The 18,011-nt window shown below is 41.7% G+C and overlaps 1 protein-coding gene across 4 annotated transcripts; it reads right to left on the bottom strand.

Moving 5' to 3' along the window:
* Positions 1 to 822: 822 nt before the first annotated feature.
* On the bottom strand, positions 823 to 17,967 carry nfascb (neurofascin homolog (chicken) b). Of its 4 annotated transcripts, none has more exons than XM_077214326.1 (27): positions 17,756 to 17,967; positions 17,604 to 17,669; positions 16,797 to 16,889; positions 16,580 to 16,685; positions 16,159 to 16,349; positions 15,957 to 16,079; positions 12,373 to 12,543; positions 11,985 to 12,096; positions 11,684 to 11,868; positions 10,522 to 10,653; positions 10,297 to 10,440; positions 10,096 to 10,207; positions 9,725 to 9,888; positions 9,364 to 9,511; positions 9,148 to 9,272; positions 8,967 to 9,068; positions 8,676 to 8,888; positions 5,301 to 5,377; positions 4,966 to 5,191; positions 4,755 to 4,870; positions 4,469 to 4,679; positions 4,260 to 4,382; positions 3,185 to 3,358; positions 2,962 to 3,093; positions 2,805 to 2,871; positions 1,810 to 1,845; positions 823 to 1,717 (listed from the first exon to the last, which is right to left on the bottom strand). In XM_077214326.1, the coding sequence occupies exons 3-27, from the start codon at positions 16,882 to 16,884 to the stop codon at positions 1,486 to 1,488; spliced, it is 3,510 nt and encodes a 1,169-aa protein (XP_077070441.1). In that variant the 5' UTR covers positions 16,885 to 16,889; positions 17,604 to 17,669; positions 17,756 to 17,967; the 3' UTR covers positions 823 to 1,485. The 4 variants fall into 4 exon arrangements, with proteins under 4 accessions (XP_077070441.1, XP_077070442.1, XP_077070440.1 ...); XM_077214327.1 differs by having other exon boundaries at positions 16,797 to 16,906; positions 17,756 to 17,944; XM_077214325.1 differs by lacking the exon at positions 17,756 to 17,967 and adding an exon at positions 2,480 to 2,491 and having other exon boundaries at positions 17,604 to 17,689.
* Positions 17,968 to 18,011: the final 44 nt, after the last annotated feature.

The raw sequence follows: 18,011 nt of genomic DNA, 5'->3' as shown, positions 1-18,011 counted from the left end.
TCTTTTATCACCCTATAATTCATCGCACTTTTTAATATCACAAAACTCTTTGTTAGTAAAACTTTGAAAAACTCAAAACTTCTGGTAGTACCAAGGATATCAAATGTATTACCCATTATTTATCCCGTGTGCCTCTGACACAGTTAGAATTTGTGTCCAGAGGTCAAATGAAGGATTGTGTAATCGATTTTAAAGTGCTTTCTCTATTTTTGAGAGAAAGGGGGAACAAGACTATATCTATAAATCTGTTACAAAACAAATGACAAATAGAGTCATGAAAAAAAAAGTGACTGAATGAGATGATATAGGCCTACTTGTAGGCTACTTGTTAAATTCTCAAGATTATCTGAACTGTTATTTTTAGACAACGTTATAACAATAATAATTAATAACAATACAGAACTTACACAGACTGTGGATTCTCAATGTTTGAATACAAGTTTGTGTGCGGGTCCATCAATGTTTGTGGTAGAGCCGAGCGGGGCTTGTGTTCAGTTCAATCTGTCCTCTAGTGGGGAATATCGGCATGGCAGGGCACGTAAAAGAGCAGTTTACCCAAAATATGAAAATTCATTCATTGTTTACTCACTCTGATGTAATTTCCAACTCATATGTAGGATATATGTGAGCTTTGGAGGAGGGCAAGATTATAGATTTTGGTTGGTCAAATCTATCATTTGATGATCAAAAGTAAGTAGTGAATGTGGACCACTTTTAATGGTAGGTTATGTTTATTGTGTATTCCCCCTCCCCCTTTTTGAGCTTGATACAGTACTGTGAACTGTTGTTGTGATATTTACTAAAATATGACAAAGTCATTAATTCACTTCATGCATTTTAATGACTTAAGCACTACAACACTTATGATAGTACTCTTACCAGACTCCAAAAAATATACAATAAACATCATGTACATCATACTACAATAAGCAGCTGAGGGTTAGATTGTATTTTGTGTGAGAATAAATGGCTTGCAGTTCATTAATGTGACCTACAGTACAGCAAACACAGATAAATACAGAGAAAATGGTGCTATGGGAAATAAAACATTACATGCTATGGGAAATAAAACAAGAAAAATTAGTGGCAACTATCAGTGATATCAAACACTAAATAACAAAGCATTATGGAAGTTCTTGATGCTCAACATCCTTCAGGGCTGATGTCTAAGTAAATGTGTGTGAATTGATCCTGAATGTTAATTTATAAACTGAACATAAGTTTAACGAAGCAAGCTTCCATCAACCATCAAATTTCTTTTCTGTCTTCTTATCAACATGATAAACACATCAAGACATCTTTGCTTGGCTTCCTCTCACATGATTTGTGGATTTGAAAAACAAACCTGATTGGCACTTTTTCTGTAAACCCCCAGAAACATTGTTTTACTGTTAAAACACATCTATATACATAATTTCCAGCCTGTCTAACAGATTAAATGAGTCTCAGTCTATCTGTGTAAAAGGTTGTTTATTCAGATGGGCTCTAAGCAAAAGAGTAGATGGCCACAGGAGACGTGGGCTCAGAGCTGTCAAGGTACGGGCTCCTATCGATGTTCCTCTTACTGACACCAGTGTACTCTCCGATGAAGGAGCCATCCTCATTAAACTCAATCTCTTCCCCCTCACCATACTCCATGAGGCTGTCGTCACTGTTCGTTCTCCTGTCAATGCGCTCGATCACACCTTGACTGCGTCCCTGTCGACTTTCCTCCTCACTAAAGGGGAAAAGATTCATTTGAGAGTTTTAAAAGTAAGGAGTTGTCCATTTTTCCAAACAATGTTTGAAACAGTTTGAAGAGATGCTTACCGTCTGCTATAGGGCATGGTGGACACTCGTGTTATCCTGCAGTTGATATAGAAGTTAAAAAGTCACAATTCATATAATGGAAACAAAGACATGACATATAAAACACAAATACTATTGTTAAACACTACTGTTCAAAAGTTTGGGTTCAGGTAAGATTTTTTCATGATTTTGAAAGAAGTCTCTTATGCTCACTAAGGTTGCATTTATTTGATCAAAAATATATTAAAAACAAAAACCAGTAATATTGTACATACATACATATATATATATATAACATATCAAATAAACTATTTGAATATATTTTAAAATGTTATTTATTCCTGTGATGGCAAAGCTGAATTTTCAGCAGTCTTTGGTGTCACATGATCATTCAGAAATCATTCTAATATTAAGATTTGTTTTAAGGATTCTTTGAAATAGACATTTCAAAAGAACAGCATTTATTTTCAAAACATAAATCTAACTTTATAAATGTTTTTACCGATACTTTTGATCAATTTAAAGCATCCTTGCTGAATAAAAGTATAAATTTACCACATTTTGAATGGTAGTGTGAAAACAGTTTTTAAAAAATAGCTTAATAGTTAGACTAGAATGTGGGGTTTAATTGTAAAACAAATAAGACAATTTTAAAAAGGTCAACACTTATTCTGTATGACATGTATCATACCTCTCAAGAGACCTTCAGCGGTCCAACCGCAAAAGACATAAAAAAAATAAAGGAGGAATGAAGAAAGTGAGAAATGTTTGATGGATGGAGTGATGAATAATAAACTGAGGGACAATTATTGTGGTATAGAGTACATATTCTAAATCAACCTTCGCTAATATGATTATTTTATGATGTCATTTATAGGACTTATTAATTTTTCCCCTTTTAGTGTATCTAACATGCTGTTTTCATGTCAGTGAACTTAAGACAACTTTTAACACTTTTATAAATCAAATAGAAAGTCCTGGGATTTTACATAGAGCTTCTCATAAAACACAGTCACCTGTAATCAAACGTTCCATTCTCTCTATCATCCATTGGCTCCAGTGCAAAGTCCTTCATGTCCCGCACTTACAAACAAACAAAAGAATATGTTTTGCCACATATATAATGCGTAGTAATAAATATATGTAACTTGTCTCATGTCATTTCTATTGTACCTGGGTACTTTCCTCCTCGGCTTCTCTTGATGAAGAAGACTATGAGCATGATGAGAACGAGAAGAGCAACCGCACACATTAAGCCAATGAACCAACCCTGCGTCACAATGTCCACTTGCTCCCGGGTATATTCTGTTCATGCACACAGGTAATCATGCAGACATGTTAGGAATCTCTGTATGTTTACAGAACAATGATCTTATTTATGTAGATGAAAAATTACCCTCAGTAGTAAATTTGGGTGATTCCTCTGTGAACGCCTCCCCGACTCCAACTTCAGTTTGTGCTGCCAGTGAGAACTTGTATCGAGTGTATCGGTCCAAACGTTGCAGAGAGAAGTAGGTGATGTTAGGAGGAATGTATTCCACTTGGATTCTGTCCCCCAGAGTGATGTTCACTACAGAAAAAATATAATCACATTATGAAATAAATGTTTTTCTCCAAAACACGTTGGCCACAATTATTGGCACCCCTAAAACTTTTAGTAAAATATCTCTGAAGTATATTCCCATTAATATTTACATTTTTTAGCACACCAGGGTGACTAGGAACATGAAATTGTCTAGCTATAACTTCTTGTTTACAGGAGTTTAAATATGAGGAAACACAAAGGCCAAATTCCCTTAATCATCCATCACAATGAGTAAAACCAAAGAATATAGTTCTGATGTGCACCAAAAGATTGTTGAGCTTCAGAAAATAAAAAGTGGCTGTAAGAAAATAGCAAAAGAATTGAAAACCCCCATTTTGACTATCAGGGCAATAATTAAAGGAGCTGTATGTAAGAAATTTATTTAAATTAATCATAAAATGGCCCTGATATGTCACTAGACATTAAGAAATCATGTTCATTTCAAATACTTATATCACTGACAACAATAGTCCGGCCAGGATATTGTCATTTAAATAGTAAAGTTGCAGCCCTCAACTGATGTTGATGTTGTCATGTTGTGTTTTGGTCTGATGCGTCACCCTCCACCTATCTACCAATCACAAAGTCAGTAGTGTTGCGGCATCCGGGTTGCCAGCTCTGCTCTAGTTACCACAGCTGCAGCTACAAACATGTCGGAATCAGATAAATAGAAAAATTATAGAAGAAACTCAAGGCTGTTATCTTGGCAAAAGGAGGTTGCAAAAAGTATTTAATAACAGGGAGCCAATTATTATGTGTTTAGTGTGTTTTGGGGAAAAGCATTTATTTCATAATGTGATTCCTGTGTGTCATGAAAAAAATAAGATTTGAGCCTCTAATGCTTTAAAAATTTCATGGGACACCAAAGTGATGTAAGTGCACTTACACGTCTGATATTTGAGAATGTACCCAGTCAGAATGCCATTGGGTTCTGCAGGTTCCTCCCAGTCCAGGTAAATGGTGTCATAGTGCCGGTGCATGATTCTGAACGACCTTGGAATCGTGGGCACTAGAGTGGAAGCGAGATGCATGTATAAAGTCATGCCTGTATGTGTTTGATTTGCCATAATGTTAAGTGTGTGCAGAGTTTCATACCTCCTTCAGGTGTCTGAAACTCAATGGTATGGCTGGGCGGACCCTCAAAGCGGTTATTGGCCACTACAATATAAATCCTGTAGTTACTATACGGGACAAGGCCAGATAGGCTCCCAGACAGACGCGGCCCATTAGCTTTAAAACTCTTGGTCTTAATCCTCCTGCTCACAGTGTGCAAGGGCAGTCGACTGCTCTCTCTCCAGTAATAAACCTGAGAAACCAAACACAGCTCCATCAGTGGCCCATTTCATTTACTGTATGGATCTGTGCAATGAAGAAGCCATACTTTATACTCCTTTATTTCACCCATGATGTCGGCTCGTGCCACAGGTTCCCAATGGACTGTCAGCGTCATGCTTTCAATGTCTGACACCCTCAGCTCAGATGGAGCGGCAACAGGACCTGTTAGAGAAACCCAATATGAGTAAAACACTGACCAAAATCTCTTTTTTATGCATGTTAAACCAAACCATTACTTGTGGTACATGTGAACTTACGGTCCTCCCCAGAGTAACCAAGCACAATAGGGGATTCTGGGCCATAGCCGAAGAAGTTGATAGCCTGAACTTTAATTTCGTAGGGCGTGAAGGTGTCACTGTCATAGATGATGCAGCTACACCACCAGTATGTTGTGTAGTTCTTCCACTCCTCCCTCGAATCCCTCCGTCTCCACCAAACCATGTAGCCAAGTTTTGGCCCATTCCATTCTCTGTACTCCAGTGGCTTCAGACACAACAAAAACATCCCAGTTAATATAAATCACATGCATGTTACTTCACAGTTAACAACTTTGATTAAAATGATCGACATCCATCAATCATCATTGCATCACCTCCCAGCTGATTTCCATGTTATTTCTGAACACTCCACTTCCCAATCCTTGGATGTTTCTTGGGATAGCATCAGGCACTAAAGACACAAAACTAGTGTATGTATGTATATATATATATATATATATATATATATATATATATATATATATATATATATATATATATATATATATATATACATACACACACACACATTATGTAGATACAAACTTTTATGTTAGATGCAATTAATCGCTATTAAACGATTTGACAGCACTACAAAAAAACATTAATATAATATGATATAATATAATAATATACGTTAAAAAGTTCAAACTTCAGTTCACCAAGGATGCATTAAATTGATCAAAAATGACTGAAGACCCCATTTACAAAAGTTTTCTAATTTTAAAGAATCCTGAAAAAATGCATCACAGTTACCACAAAAATATCAAGCAACTGTTTTCAACATTGATAATAATAAAAAAATGCTTCTTGAGCAGCAATTTATTAGACTATTCAACACTTAAGACTAGAGTAATGATGCTGAAAATTCAGCTTTGCATGACAGGAATAAAATATAGCTGCAAGCAGCGATGATGGGTCCAAGCCCAGGTGCCACCGGTTCTATGCCTTTATTTTGGTAATCAAACGTATTAATTTTTTTTATTATCCTTTAATGCAGGCCAAAGCACACAACGATGAAAGGGTTAAACTAAAAAGCTGTTTTTACAGCTGGTAAGGTGCGCCGTGAGAGCGCTGGAAGGCTTTTTTATGGCTGGTAAGATCGCCAGCGAGAGAGACAGTACTTGACAGGTGCACATTCCTGTCCGCGTTCACTGAGACAGTTCCCCTGCGTGCTTCAGAACCAAGGAGAGCAGTCCCTAAAAGAGCTTACACGGGTAGAGTATCTTTTTAAAGATGTCACTCTACCTGTGTGTTTCTGGATGCGGTCGTTACCTGGGATCACGGGATGGTCACGAGCGCTATATCGCGTTTCTGGGCATTGAACACGCTGAGGCAGTGTTAGTGGATAAGTCATTTACCCATTGTGGGAAGATGACCACCTCGGAGCTCCGGTCGAGACCCTCATTGCTGCAAAGGGGCGGAGTCCCTGCGCCTACGCCACAATCTAACCCTTCTCTGAGGGTTGCTTCAGGCGGTGGTGAAAGTGATATGAGGACCATGCTGGACCATCCACGAGGTGTGTACTAGTCGTTTTCTTCGGCACACCCCATGATGAACAGATGTCGATCGCTGCATCGGAGGGTGGGTCAGACTTCTCTGCAGATGATGATTCGGCGCCGCTGCCCACTTCCGGTGTGACAGCGGTGCCCGAGTCATGCTTTCCCGGGCCACCAACAGGATCGGGCTCGTGTGTTCCACACGATTGGTATCTCGGGGTGGTGCGCGCTGGTTATCAGCAACCCACCCCGGTGCCTTTTTTCCCAGAGCTGCATGAGGAGCTTACTGGGGCATGGACGGCACCTTTTACTCCCAGAAGGTCAAGGCACTGAAGGACCTGCACGAGGGTGGTCATGATCCCCAAGTTCTCCAAGAACTTTGTGCCGCCACAGGCCTCACGTGCCACCACGGGCCTTGCGCGGTCGGTGGTCGTAGAATGTCCACTATGGTGGTCCAGGAACGTCATCTCTGGCTGAGTCTGGTTGACATGAGGGAGACCGACAAAGTAAGGTTCCTTAACTCCCCCATGTCCTAGACCGGCCTCTTCTGCGATGCGGTCGAAAAATTTGTCCAGCAGTTCTCGACTGTACAAAAGCAGACTGAGGCGATTAAACACATCCTGCCGGTTTTGTCAGCTGCTGCCTCAACCCCATCGCCTGCGGCCCCTCAGTCTGCTCGTCGCCAGGGGCGTCCTCCTTCTTCTGCAAGAGGGGGCGGCAAAGCCTGGGGTAAACGGCCCTAGGAGGGGCGACCCGGAGATGGATGGGACTGCTCTCCAGGAGATAGTGACCACACCGCTCCCTCCCCTGAAAGAGGGCCGGTGGAAAGTCTTTTGTTCCCTTTTATTTGTGTTCCGCTGCTGACCGTTTCCGTTTCTTCCATCTCTGGGTCCGAAGAGGGTCCGGAGAGCAGAGGGAGGAGAGAATCCTCACCACTCTCATCCGCCTCTTCTATCACCAGCGAGCAGCAGCATTGCAGTTCGAGAACGCATCCAAGCCGCCTCCTGCGCCTCCTGCCCCGTGGAACCAGGACAACCACGTTGTGTTGAGACCCCAGCCTAGCTATGTGCCCAATGTTCCTACCACTCCCTTCAGGGACCAGCTGGTGAACGTGCAAGTGCTGCCCCTGAAGGAGGCAGACCCAGCCATGGGTTTGCTCTGTCCCGTTCGCGCTCTGCGTCTGTACGTGGACAGAACTCAAAGTCTCAGGCCCTCAGACCAGCTCTTTGTCTGTTACAGCGGCCAGCATGCACTCTGGCTTCTGTACCCTACTGTGCACCCTTATTACTCCAGTGTGAAAAACCTGTTGAGTCCAACAACACCCTCAGCCCAGACGTGGTGGAGGAAAAGGGCACGTTTTCCCAATGTTATCCATTAATCTTACTGTATGGGTTATCACGGAACAAAAGTGACAGATACACTCTGTGTAAGCCCTCTCCTTTCGTCCTTCCAGGCAAGAAGGGGCAAGAGGCTCGCACAGGGCGCTCAATGGGGTCAGTCGCTGTGGCAATTTGGTAGGGATTCCTATTCGATGGTCACGACGTAAGCCGAGAGTGACCGACTGATAGGGAACGTTTCGGTTACGTATGGTAACCTCCTTACCCCTGAAGGAGGAAACAGAGACATATGTCCTGTTGCCACATCTGCTGCGTCCTGCCGGGGCGGCTCCTCAGCAAAAAAACTGAAGTGCAATCGCACTTGGTGCTCATTTTATATGGCTGAACAGCTGATGCAAATGATTGCACGCCAATGTGCTTTGGCTCGTTTAGTTTCACTCGAAGTAGATTGGCCTCTCTAGCGAGATTCCTATTCGTCGGTCACAACGTACGTATCCGTTCCCTCCTTCAGGGAACGAGGGTTACCATTCGTAACCAGGACATTTTCTCAACCCTGTTTAAAAATAGGCCTATGCTGCCATCTAGTGGTTATACTGTGTATGGCTTGATTTGTATGACTTGCCTATTTTTAACTTATACATACTTCTTGAATTGAAAAATATTTAAATACTCAAATACACCATATAACCCCCCCCCCCCCCCCAATTACATAATATTGCAAAATTTGGATGCATAATATGTTTTACTTAATATTTGAGCATTTTTAAATGCAGCCTTGGTGAGCATAAGATACTTCTTTCAAAAACATTAAAAAAATGTAACAACCCAAAAATGTTAAACAATAATATAATATAATGGAAAAAGGAGGACCTACCAGCTCCTCCAGTCTGGTAGTATGCAGATGGCCAGCTGGGTTTACTGGGTCCAATGCCATTTACAGCAATGACCCGGAATCGGTATTCTACAAATGGAGTTAGCTGTAAAACGACAGAGTTCAGGTTGCCTGGGTAACTAGTCAGGTTCTTCCAGCCGCTCGGCAGCAGCCAATAGTCTGCAAGGAGATCTTCAGTATATTGAACCTGGTACTCTGAAAGAAATTTCATTCAAAATCATGTCATTGTAAGGCTTTGAATTTTTGCTTGCACCTATGTTTGTGTGGATGTACCTTTGATGGGATTGTGGTTGCTCAGTCCTGGAATCCAGGTGAGTCTAACACTCCTCTCTGATGGGTCTGATATCTCTAAATCACTGGGCGGGTCTGGCCGGTCTAAAATCAAAAGTATACATAAATAATATGCTCAAGTTTATACTGGTCGCATGTATAGAGAGAGTATATGTGCTGGTACCTGTCACAGTGAGTTTGGCCGAGGCAGTGACCTCCTCCAGTTCACTTTTAACCCTGCAGGTGTAGATGCCTTCATCTCTTCTGTACACATCAGCAATGCTCAGAGAATCCTCATCCTTTGTCATCCTACAGAACACAAAGCAGTCAGATACATTAAACCAATAGAATAATTGATAACACTTCCTACATGTTTGTGGTCAGATTCAATTGTATTTACCTTCTTCCTAAGATCAAGAACTTCTTGTCCTTAAGCCAAGTAACGGTAACGTCCAGAGTCGGGTCTACTTTAATCTTACAATCAAAGCGAGCCAGACTCCCTCTTGTGACCATAGTATTGCGTGGGGCACGAACAATTTTAATGGGCTCTATCAAATTAAAATAAATGTAATCTTTTAACAAGCATATCATCTTGATATACACACATGACATATAAAATACATACAAGTAAAATGCAGAATCAAACATCTATAAATAATATGCTTATTGTATTAAAAAATTAATTTAATGGACATCAGTGCATTTAAAATATAAGTATTTTTATCAGAAATTTCAATGCAGCACCTGTTCCGGAGACTGACCTTTGACCTCTAGTTGGACCTCCTTCTCATCTCGTCCAATGACATTGCTTGCAACACACACATATGTTCCCTGATCTTGTAGCTTTGTGTCACTGATTTCCAATGTACCATTTGGAAGAATCATGTGACGATTTCCCTCTAAGGTGCCTAGTCCTCCTTTTGACCTACAGTATATACATATTAATTGGATACTTTTTATGTGCACTTAAATTTTTAAATCATTTATGCAATTACTCCTCATTTTGTTCATTCACACCATCACAATAGACATATCATTTTGTTTTTATCCTTGTATTTGTGGTAATTCAAAGGTAAAAACAGACAAATTTGGGGAAATAATGAAGGTAATGATAGTAAGACAATTTATTTACCACCGCAGGTCAGGTTTAGGAGAGCCAAAATACGGGCAGTCTAAATGAGTATTATTGCCTTCTGTTGTTTTAACCAGTTCATCTCTGAGACCAAGCAGACGAGGCTTCATATCTGCAGACAACAGTGCACAGTGGCAAGCTAAAAGCTAATGGTGCATGTAAATGAAGTGTTTTTTCAATCCAGCCTCTTCTAGCGCTTACCCATTACGGCCAAGAAAGCGTTTGCCATGATATAGCCATACTGGTTTGAAGCATTGCACTGGAACACAGCAGCGCTGTCTGGAACCACGGCGCTGAAAATCAAAGTGTCTTCTGAAACCTGCCTGCCTGGACTCATAGGAGCATCTGAAGACAAGACAGGAAGAGTGAGCATTAAAATGCTTTGTAGTGCACCTGTTTGCTTAATGAAGCTGCTGTTTTTCTCACCACTGATTGGCTCTCCATTGACCAGCCACTGTATTTGGGGTCGAGGAATACCATCAGCTCTACACACTATACTACCGCTGTCATCACGAGACAGAACCAGACTCTCAGGCTTCTCCACCCAGAACGGAACCGCTGCAAAAGAGTTGAGAATAGATGTTTATTTGATTTTGTCATTCTTAAAGGAATACTGAAAATAAAAAGTAGTCATTATTTATTCATCTTCATATTGTTTCAAACTTGTATGCTGATTGTTGTTGTTTTTTGTGGAACATGAAATGTTGTTATGGTATAGATTTGTTTGGTATAGATTTGCTGGTTCAAAGTTTTTTTTCTAAAGAAATGAATACCTTTATTTAGTAAGGATTCACCAAACTGATCAAAAAATGTAATGTTACAGTTGTTGCTGATTTCTATTTCAAATAAATTCATTCTATTCTAGAGAATTAACTTACTCTAACTTTTCATTCTATTCGATGAATCCTGATAAAAATGTATCATGGTTTCCTCAAAAATATTAAGCAGCACAACTGTTTTCAACATTGATAACAATGTTTCTTAAGGCAAATAAGACTTTCTGAAGGATTCTGAACAGTTATTTTAAATAATTTCTGAAGGATTCTGAATAGTTATTTTAAATGTAATATTATTTCACTATGTTACTTTTTATGATCAAATAAATGCTGCCTTGCTGAGCATAAGATACTTCTATCAAATTCATTAACAACATATCTTACCGACTCCAAACGTTTAAGTGGTACTGTGAATATAGCATTAGTTGAAACATAATTTATGTTTGATGATGTTTTAAATGTCCAATAAGATGTGATGAATGGAAAAGGTATCATATTTGATTTAAAAGCAGTGATTTTATTGAGTACATTTTCTGTGAATAATGACTTAATTTTGGTCTGTACCTCAAACATTAATAACAAATTTCTCCAGAAAAAAGTAAAATTTATAGCACAAGTTGTTTGGACTATTATTGTGGTGTTTTAATAATGTATTTTTGTTCAATGACAGATGTGGTCAGTATGAACTGTCAATGCGTGAACATTCTTCAAATTTGTGTTCCATAGAAAAAAATTGCAGCATATAGATTTGAAACATAGTGCCACATAATGACAGACATTAACAATAGAAATAAAGTAATGAAGTATTCTACATTTGACCCAGACAGTGATGACGTGGTCCAGGCTGCCCATCCTGTTTGAAGCGGTGCAGATGTATTCTCCTCCATCATCCATGGAGATCTTCTTTATTCGAAGCGTCTTATTGAAATTCTCCAACTTCTTTCCTGTCATAGACATCTCCTCCCAATCTTTAGTCCATTTGATGTAGGGAGTCGGACTACAAAATTAAGAGAGAATCAGAAGTGCACAGATTTCAAAAGGCAATCCAAAAATCAACTGCATTTAATTGCTCTCAGAAAACAGAGATATCATCAAAATACTTTAAAAACTCACACTCCAGCAGCAAAACACTCCAAAATAAGTTCTTCCCCTAGCATCGCAATTCTTGTGCTGACAGTTCCTTTGGGCTTCAGAAACTTGGGTGGCGTATGGGCTGCCATGCGAGCTACACACACATTTGATAAAAATCTTCACACTTTACAAATCTGGCCAGAGCATTGTTGACTAGTTAGTGGATCAGTAAAGTCCTGTTGCATGTTTACACTAAAGAGAAACATAAGAAAGAGTCCTAACTCACCATGTGTTAGACTGTTAGATGGTTTTAATCATGGTTCTTCCTCAACTGAACACACACACGGAAAAAGGCACAGGTAGAAATATTAAAACAAATTGGCTCAAAGGTTAATTCTAAAGCAGAATAAAAATATTTCCTCTCACAGACCTGTGAGCACCTGCAGGATGAGGGGTGGTTTCTGCTGGATGGTGTTCGTGAAGGGGAAGCGGGCGACACAGACATAGTTCGTAAGAGCGTCTTCTGCTACGATACTGGAGAAGTACAGATCTCCATTCTCTGCCTTTGATACTCGACGATCCTGTCGGATTGGTGTCATAGCTATGGAATAAAGATGAACTTGGATACAAAATACTGGTTGTATATTTAAAGGCTTATTTAAGGCTAGACAAACATTAATAATATAATTACAATGAAGACTGGTGATACAAACACACTAGCATTCAAATTTTGGGGGCGTTTATTTGATCAAAAATACAGTAATAACATTAAAATATAATATCAATTTAAAATAACTTTTTCTATTTTAATCTATTTCAAAATTTAATTTATTCCTGTGTTTAAAAGCTGAATTTTCAGCATCATTACTCTACTCCAGGCTTCAGTGTCAAATGATTCTTCAGAAATCATTCTAATATGCTGATTTACTGCTCAAGAAATGTTTCTTATTATTTTCAATGTTGAAAACAGCTGTCTCACTTAATATTTTTTGTGGAATTTATGATAACTTCTTTCAGGAATCTTTGATGAATAGAAAAGTTTAAAAGAACAGTATTTGTTTGAGATAGGAATCTTTTGCAACATCCTCTCTGGGAACCATCACCTTACCGTGGTGGAGAGGTTTGTGTGCTCCTGTGAGCCTGGAGGCTGTGTTGTCTGGAGCCTAGTGCTCCTGGTAGGCTCTCCCAAGGCAAAGTGGTTCCAGGTGAGGGTCCAGAGTAAGAATGGTTCATAAAGACCCATATGATAAAACGAGGAAGAGAGACCCTGTCTGGAGGAAGCCCGGAGCCCCCGTCCGGAGCCAGGCCCAGAGGGAGGGCTCGCCGGCGAGTGCCTGTTGGCCAGGTTTGCCAAGGAGCCCGGCTGGGCACAGCCCGAAAAAGCAATGTGGCACCCCCCTCTCCATCCTTTGGACCCACCATCCATAGGAAGATACACAGGGGTCGGCTGCACGGCCAAATGGGTGGCAGTGAAGGTCAGGGGCCACGACGGACCAGACCCAGGCGGCAGAGGCTGGCTGTGAGGACGTGGAACGTCACCTCTCTGTGGGGGAAGGAGCCGGAACTTGTGCGGGAAATAGAGCGCTACCAGTTAAGTCTGGTGGGGCTGACCTCCACTCACAGTCTCGGTTCTGGAACCGTACTCATTGATAGGGGATGGACCCTATTCTTCTCTAGAGTTGCCCAGTGTATGAGGCGCCGGGCGGGTGTGGGGATACTCACTAGCCCCCGGCTACGTTGGAGTTTACTCCGGTAAACGAGAGGGTCGGCTCCCTACGCCTTCGGGTTGTGGGGGGAAAACTTTGACTGTTGTTTGTGCATATGCACCAAACAGCAGTTCGGAGTATTCTGCCTTCTTGGAGACCCTGAATGGAGTTCTGTATGGGGCTCCAGTGGGGGACTCCACAGTTCTACTGGGAGACTTTAACGTGCATGTGGGCAATGTTGGAGATACCTGGAGAGGCATGATTGGGAGGAACGGCCCCCCTGATCTGAACCCGAGTGGGTGTTTGTTGTTAGACTGCTGTGCTAGTCATGGATTGTCTATAATGAACACCATGTTCAAACATAAGGATGCTCATAACTGTACGTGGTACCAGAGAACCCTAGGCCGAAGATCGATGATCAATTTTGTAATCGTTTCATCTGATTTGAGGCCGCATGTTTCGGACACTAGGGTGAAGAGAGGGGCGGAGCTGTCAACTTATCACCATCCGGTGGTGAGTTGGGTCAGGGGGTGGGGGAAGAATCTAGACAGACCTGGTAAGCCCAAACGGGTAATGCGGGTGAACTGGGAACGTCTGGAGGAGGCCCCTGTCCATGAGATCTTCAACTCACACCTCCGGCAGAGCTTTTTTGACATCCCTGTGGAGGTTGGGGACATTGAACCTGAGTGGGCAATGTTCAAAACTTCTATTGCTGAAGCTGCAGCGGGAAGCTGTGGTCTCAAGGTCTTAGGTGCCTCAAGGGGCGGTAACCCTTGAACACCGTGGTGGACACCGGTGGTCAGGGAAGCCGTCCGACTGAAGGAGGAGGCCTTCCGGGATTTGTTCTCTCGGAGAACTCCGGAGGCAGTTGCAAGATACCAACAGGCCCGAAGGGCTGCAGCCTCTGCTGTGGCAGATGCAAAGCAGCGGATGTGGGAGAAGATCAGAGAAAACATGGAGAAGGACTTTCGGTCGGCACCAAAGTGCTTCTGGAGAACTGTCCGCCACCTCAGGAGGGGGAAGCGGGGAACCATCCAAGCTGTGTACAGTCAGGATTGGACTCTGTTGACCTCAACTGAGAGGGTAATTGGGCGGTGGAAGGAACACTTTGAGGAACTCCTAAATCTGACTGACACGCCCTCTCTAGTAGAGGCAGAGTTGGAGGCTGATGGGGGATTCTCGTCATTGAGGTAGTCAAACAACCCCACAGTGTCAAAGCCCCAGGGATTGATGAGATCCGCCCAGAAATGCTAAAGGCTTTGGGTGTGGAGGGGCTGTCTTGGATGACACATCTCTCTAACATTGCGTGGAAGTCAAGTACAGTGCCCAAGGAGTGGCAGACTGGGGGGGTGGTTCCCCTGTTCAAAAAGGGGGACCAGAGACTGTGTGCCAATTTCAGGGGTATCACACTTCTCAGCCTCCCTGGTAGAGTCTACTCCAAGGTGCTGGAAAGGAGGGTTCGGCCGATAGTCGAACCTCGGATTGAAGAGGAGCAATGCGGTTTTCTTCCTGGCCGTGGAACAACGGACCAGCTCTTTACTCTCACAAGGATCCTGGAGTGGACTTGGGAGTATGCCCATCCAGTCTACATGTGTTTTGTAGATCTGGAGAAGGCGTATGACCGGCTCCCCCGGGAGATACTGTGGGAGGTGCTGCGTGAGTATGGGATGAGGGGATCCCTTCTCAGGGCTATCCAATCCCTGTACATCCAAAGCGAGAGCTGTGTCCGTGTACTCAGCAGTAAGTCAGACTCTTTCCAGGTGAGGGTTGGCCTTCGCCAGGGCTGTGCTTTGTCACCAATCCTGTTTGTGAAATTCATGGCCAGGATGTCAAGACGTAGTCGTGGTGAGTAGGGGTTTAGGATCTCGTCACTGCTTTTTGCGGATGACGTGGTCCTAATGGCATCATCTGTCCGTGATCTTTAGCTCTCACTGGATCGGTTCGCAGAAGAGTGTGAAGCGGTTGGGATGAGGATTAGCACTTCTAAATCTGAGGCCATGGCTCTCAGCAGGAAACCGGTGGAGTGCCAACTCCAGGTAGGGAATGAATCCTTACTCCAAGTGAAGGAGTTCAAGTACCTTGGGGTCTTGTTCACGAGTGAGGGGAGACTGGAGCAGGAGATTGGCCGGAGAATCGGAGCAGCTGGGGCGGTATTCCACTCACTTTATTGCACCGTTGTAAGGCACAGTTATAGAAGCTACTTAAATACGCTAATTAAACTAAGGCCTAATTCTGGCTTAATCTAAGCCCTGTCTGTGAAACCGGGCCTATATCTTTCAAATCAAAAACATCTGAGGCAGACACTTACTGCTGTTCAGCCAGTAGGTGTCAGGATTTGGAGGGCCTACTGGGGGATTGCAGGGAAGGATGAGAGGAAGTCCAACCACCACTGATACTGGCTCCAGATACTCCTTCAACCACGTGCGGGCCTCTAAACAAAGCATTCACGTTTAAAAATCTATAGACTAATTGTTTTTTTTTTAACAATTGCATGGTATTTAAAGGCTTACTGGAGACACGCAGATGGATGTGACTGGACAGAGCAGAGCCAAACTCATTAGTCGCCGTGCACTGATAGACTCCCTCATAGTCATTAGGGCGACCCCAGAAGAAAATCTCTAATGTGCCAGAACGCCTCCTCATGCTGACCTGAGGATCTCGTGCCACATTCAGGTAAACCCCATCACGTGTCCATGTGAAGCTATGTACAGTACATGTTATCTATCAATCACACATCCACTAACACAGCTGTCCAAAATCATTTGAATTTGCATTAAAACTAAACACATTTTACATTGGAATGACTCAGTCAATATGTTAGCACCTTTTACACAAACAAACAAATGCTAATCATTATAAGGTAAGTAATCAAGTCAGTCTAATGAATGACATGTATTATGAAGTGTGGACACTTTGAAGTTTGGTACTTACACTGGAGGTGGATTCCCGGTTGCCTCACACTCCACTATAATGGGGTCAACTGGATCTACTATGTGGTCTTGAACACTCTCTTTAATGATCATTGGAGGTTGTCTGACTGTGGGGATATACATATAAAATATTATGTTTTAACTAATTAAAATGACAATGTGGTAAATAATGCCTTGTATCAAGTTAAAAAAAAAATTGTGAAATTGCAGTTCCTCACCCTCGGGAGGAATTTCCATTGCTAAAATCCATGTTTGCTGTAGGATCGTAAATATGGCAGGAATCCTCCAACAGTTCAGAGCTCTCATCTCACCTGTGTACAGCATCAGCCTTGTGATAATACAACAGGGAAAATACGAGCACAAAAATACTCAAATTTTGCCCAACATAGGCTACTTGTCTTGAAACAGTTTGTTTTAAGTTATTTCATAACTAATGCTTTTGTATAATTTTGTGTTGTGCAGGGGTTAATGCTAAACCATTAAAGCGCTCGTTGCTGACTGCTGTAGCATTTATAATTAAATGAAGCAGGCAAACCAAACTATTTCATATGCAAATAAACCACCGGTATTATTTTAAGTCTACGGACCGCCCCCTTCCGCTTTCCGCAACTGTGATTCGTTGGTAGCCTATTCACGCACCTGCATATCCTGTGCGTAATTTAACTGCGTCAAAGTTCGTGTTACATCAAGGGAACAACAAACACATTATTGTCGTATTCTTATCGTATAACGCAGTGATTGTTTTCATTAGGGTTTATCGAATTGTACGCTAGTATATATTTTATATATTATATAGCTATATAAGACAAAAAGACCGAAAACAAGAAAATGTTCTACTCCTTTGAATAATTCAGTAGCCTACGATATGCAAAAAATACATAGGATCTGCTTGTAATATAGCCTTAATAAATGACTGAATTCTACTTTAGGCTTTAAGTTAGGTTATAAAGCTACATATTTTGTGATCCAAGATCATTTGTCCCCATAATCTTTATCTAGCAACATAATTATGCAAAGTAACCTACCAACTGAAGTGGAGTATCCAGAATTCACAAAATCTTCTTTATGTTTCAGCAGGTCATTTCACAATCCTAAAATAAAAACCAGGTTTTACAATTACATGCTATTACACATCTGTTCACATTTTTCGAGTAGCAGTACATCTGGAGATTGTTACCTTTTATATCACGTTTCCTCACTATGGTAGCCTAATGTTAATCTGTCATATTGCCCCGTATTCCAAACATGTAATTCCAATCTTAAATGTTTTGTTATTGTTGTTGCGTTCAAAAAGGTCCAAAACAATGTCAAACCAAGCAGATTGTTTCTGAAATGTATACCTCTCCAACTAACATCCCTCTTCATTGTCTTCATCCATTTGCCCACTCTATCCATGAACCATGAATGACGTCCAACACCCCCCCCCCTCCCTC

This window comes from Siphateles boraxobius, unplaced genomic scaffold (genome assembly GCF_051911475.1).
Source record: "Siphateles boraxobius isolate OS27281-9 unplaced genomic scaffold, OSU_SipBor_1 68, whole genome shotgun sequence".
In the NCBI taxonomy this organism is placed as follows: domain Eukaryota; kingdom Metazoa; phylum Chordata; class Actinopteri; order Cypriniformes; family Leuciscidae; genus Siphateles; species Siphateles boraxobius.
The sequence above is the reverse complement of the archived record's forward strand: the minus strand, read 5'-3'. Positions and strand labels throughout refer to the sequence as shown.

Excerpts from the sequence above, each read along its gene's own strand:
- nfascb (XM_077214327.1), bottom strand. The coding sequence starts at position 16,902 with ATGCTGTACACAGGTGAGATGAGAGCTCTGAACTGTTGGAGGATTCCT. Across the intron at positions 9,512-9,724 it reads GGTCCAACTAGAGGTCAAAG|AGCCCATTAAAATTGTTCGT; the intron begins GTCAGTCTCCGG and ends TTAATTTGATAG. Across the intron at positions 1,846-2,804 it reads AATGGAACGTTTGATTACAG|GATAACACGAGTGTCCACCA; the intron begins GTGACTGTGTTT and ends TATCAACTGCAG.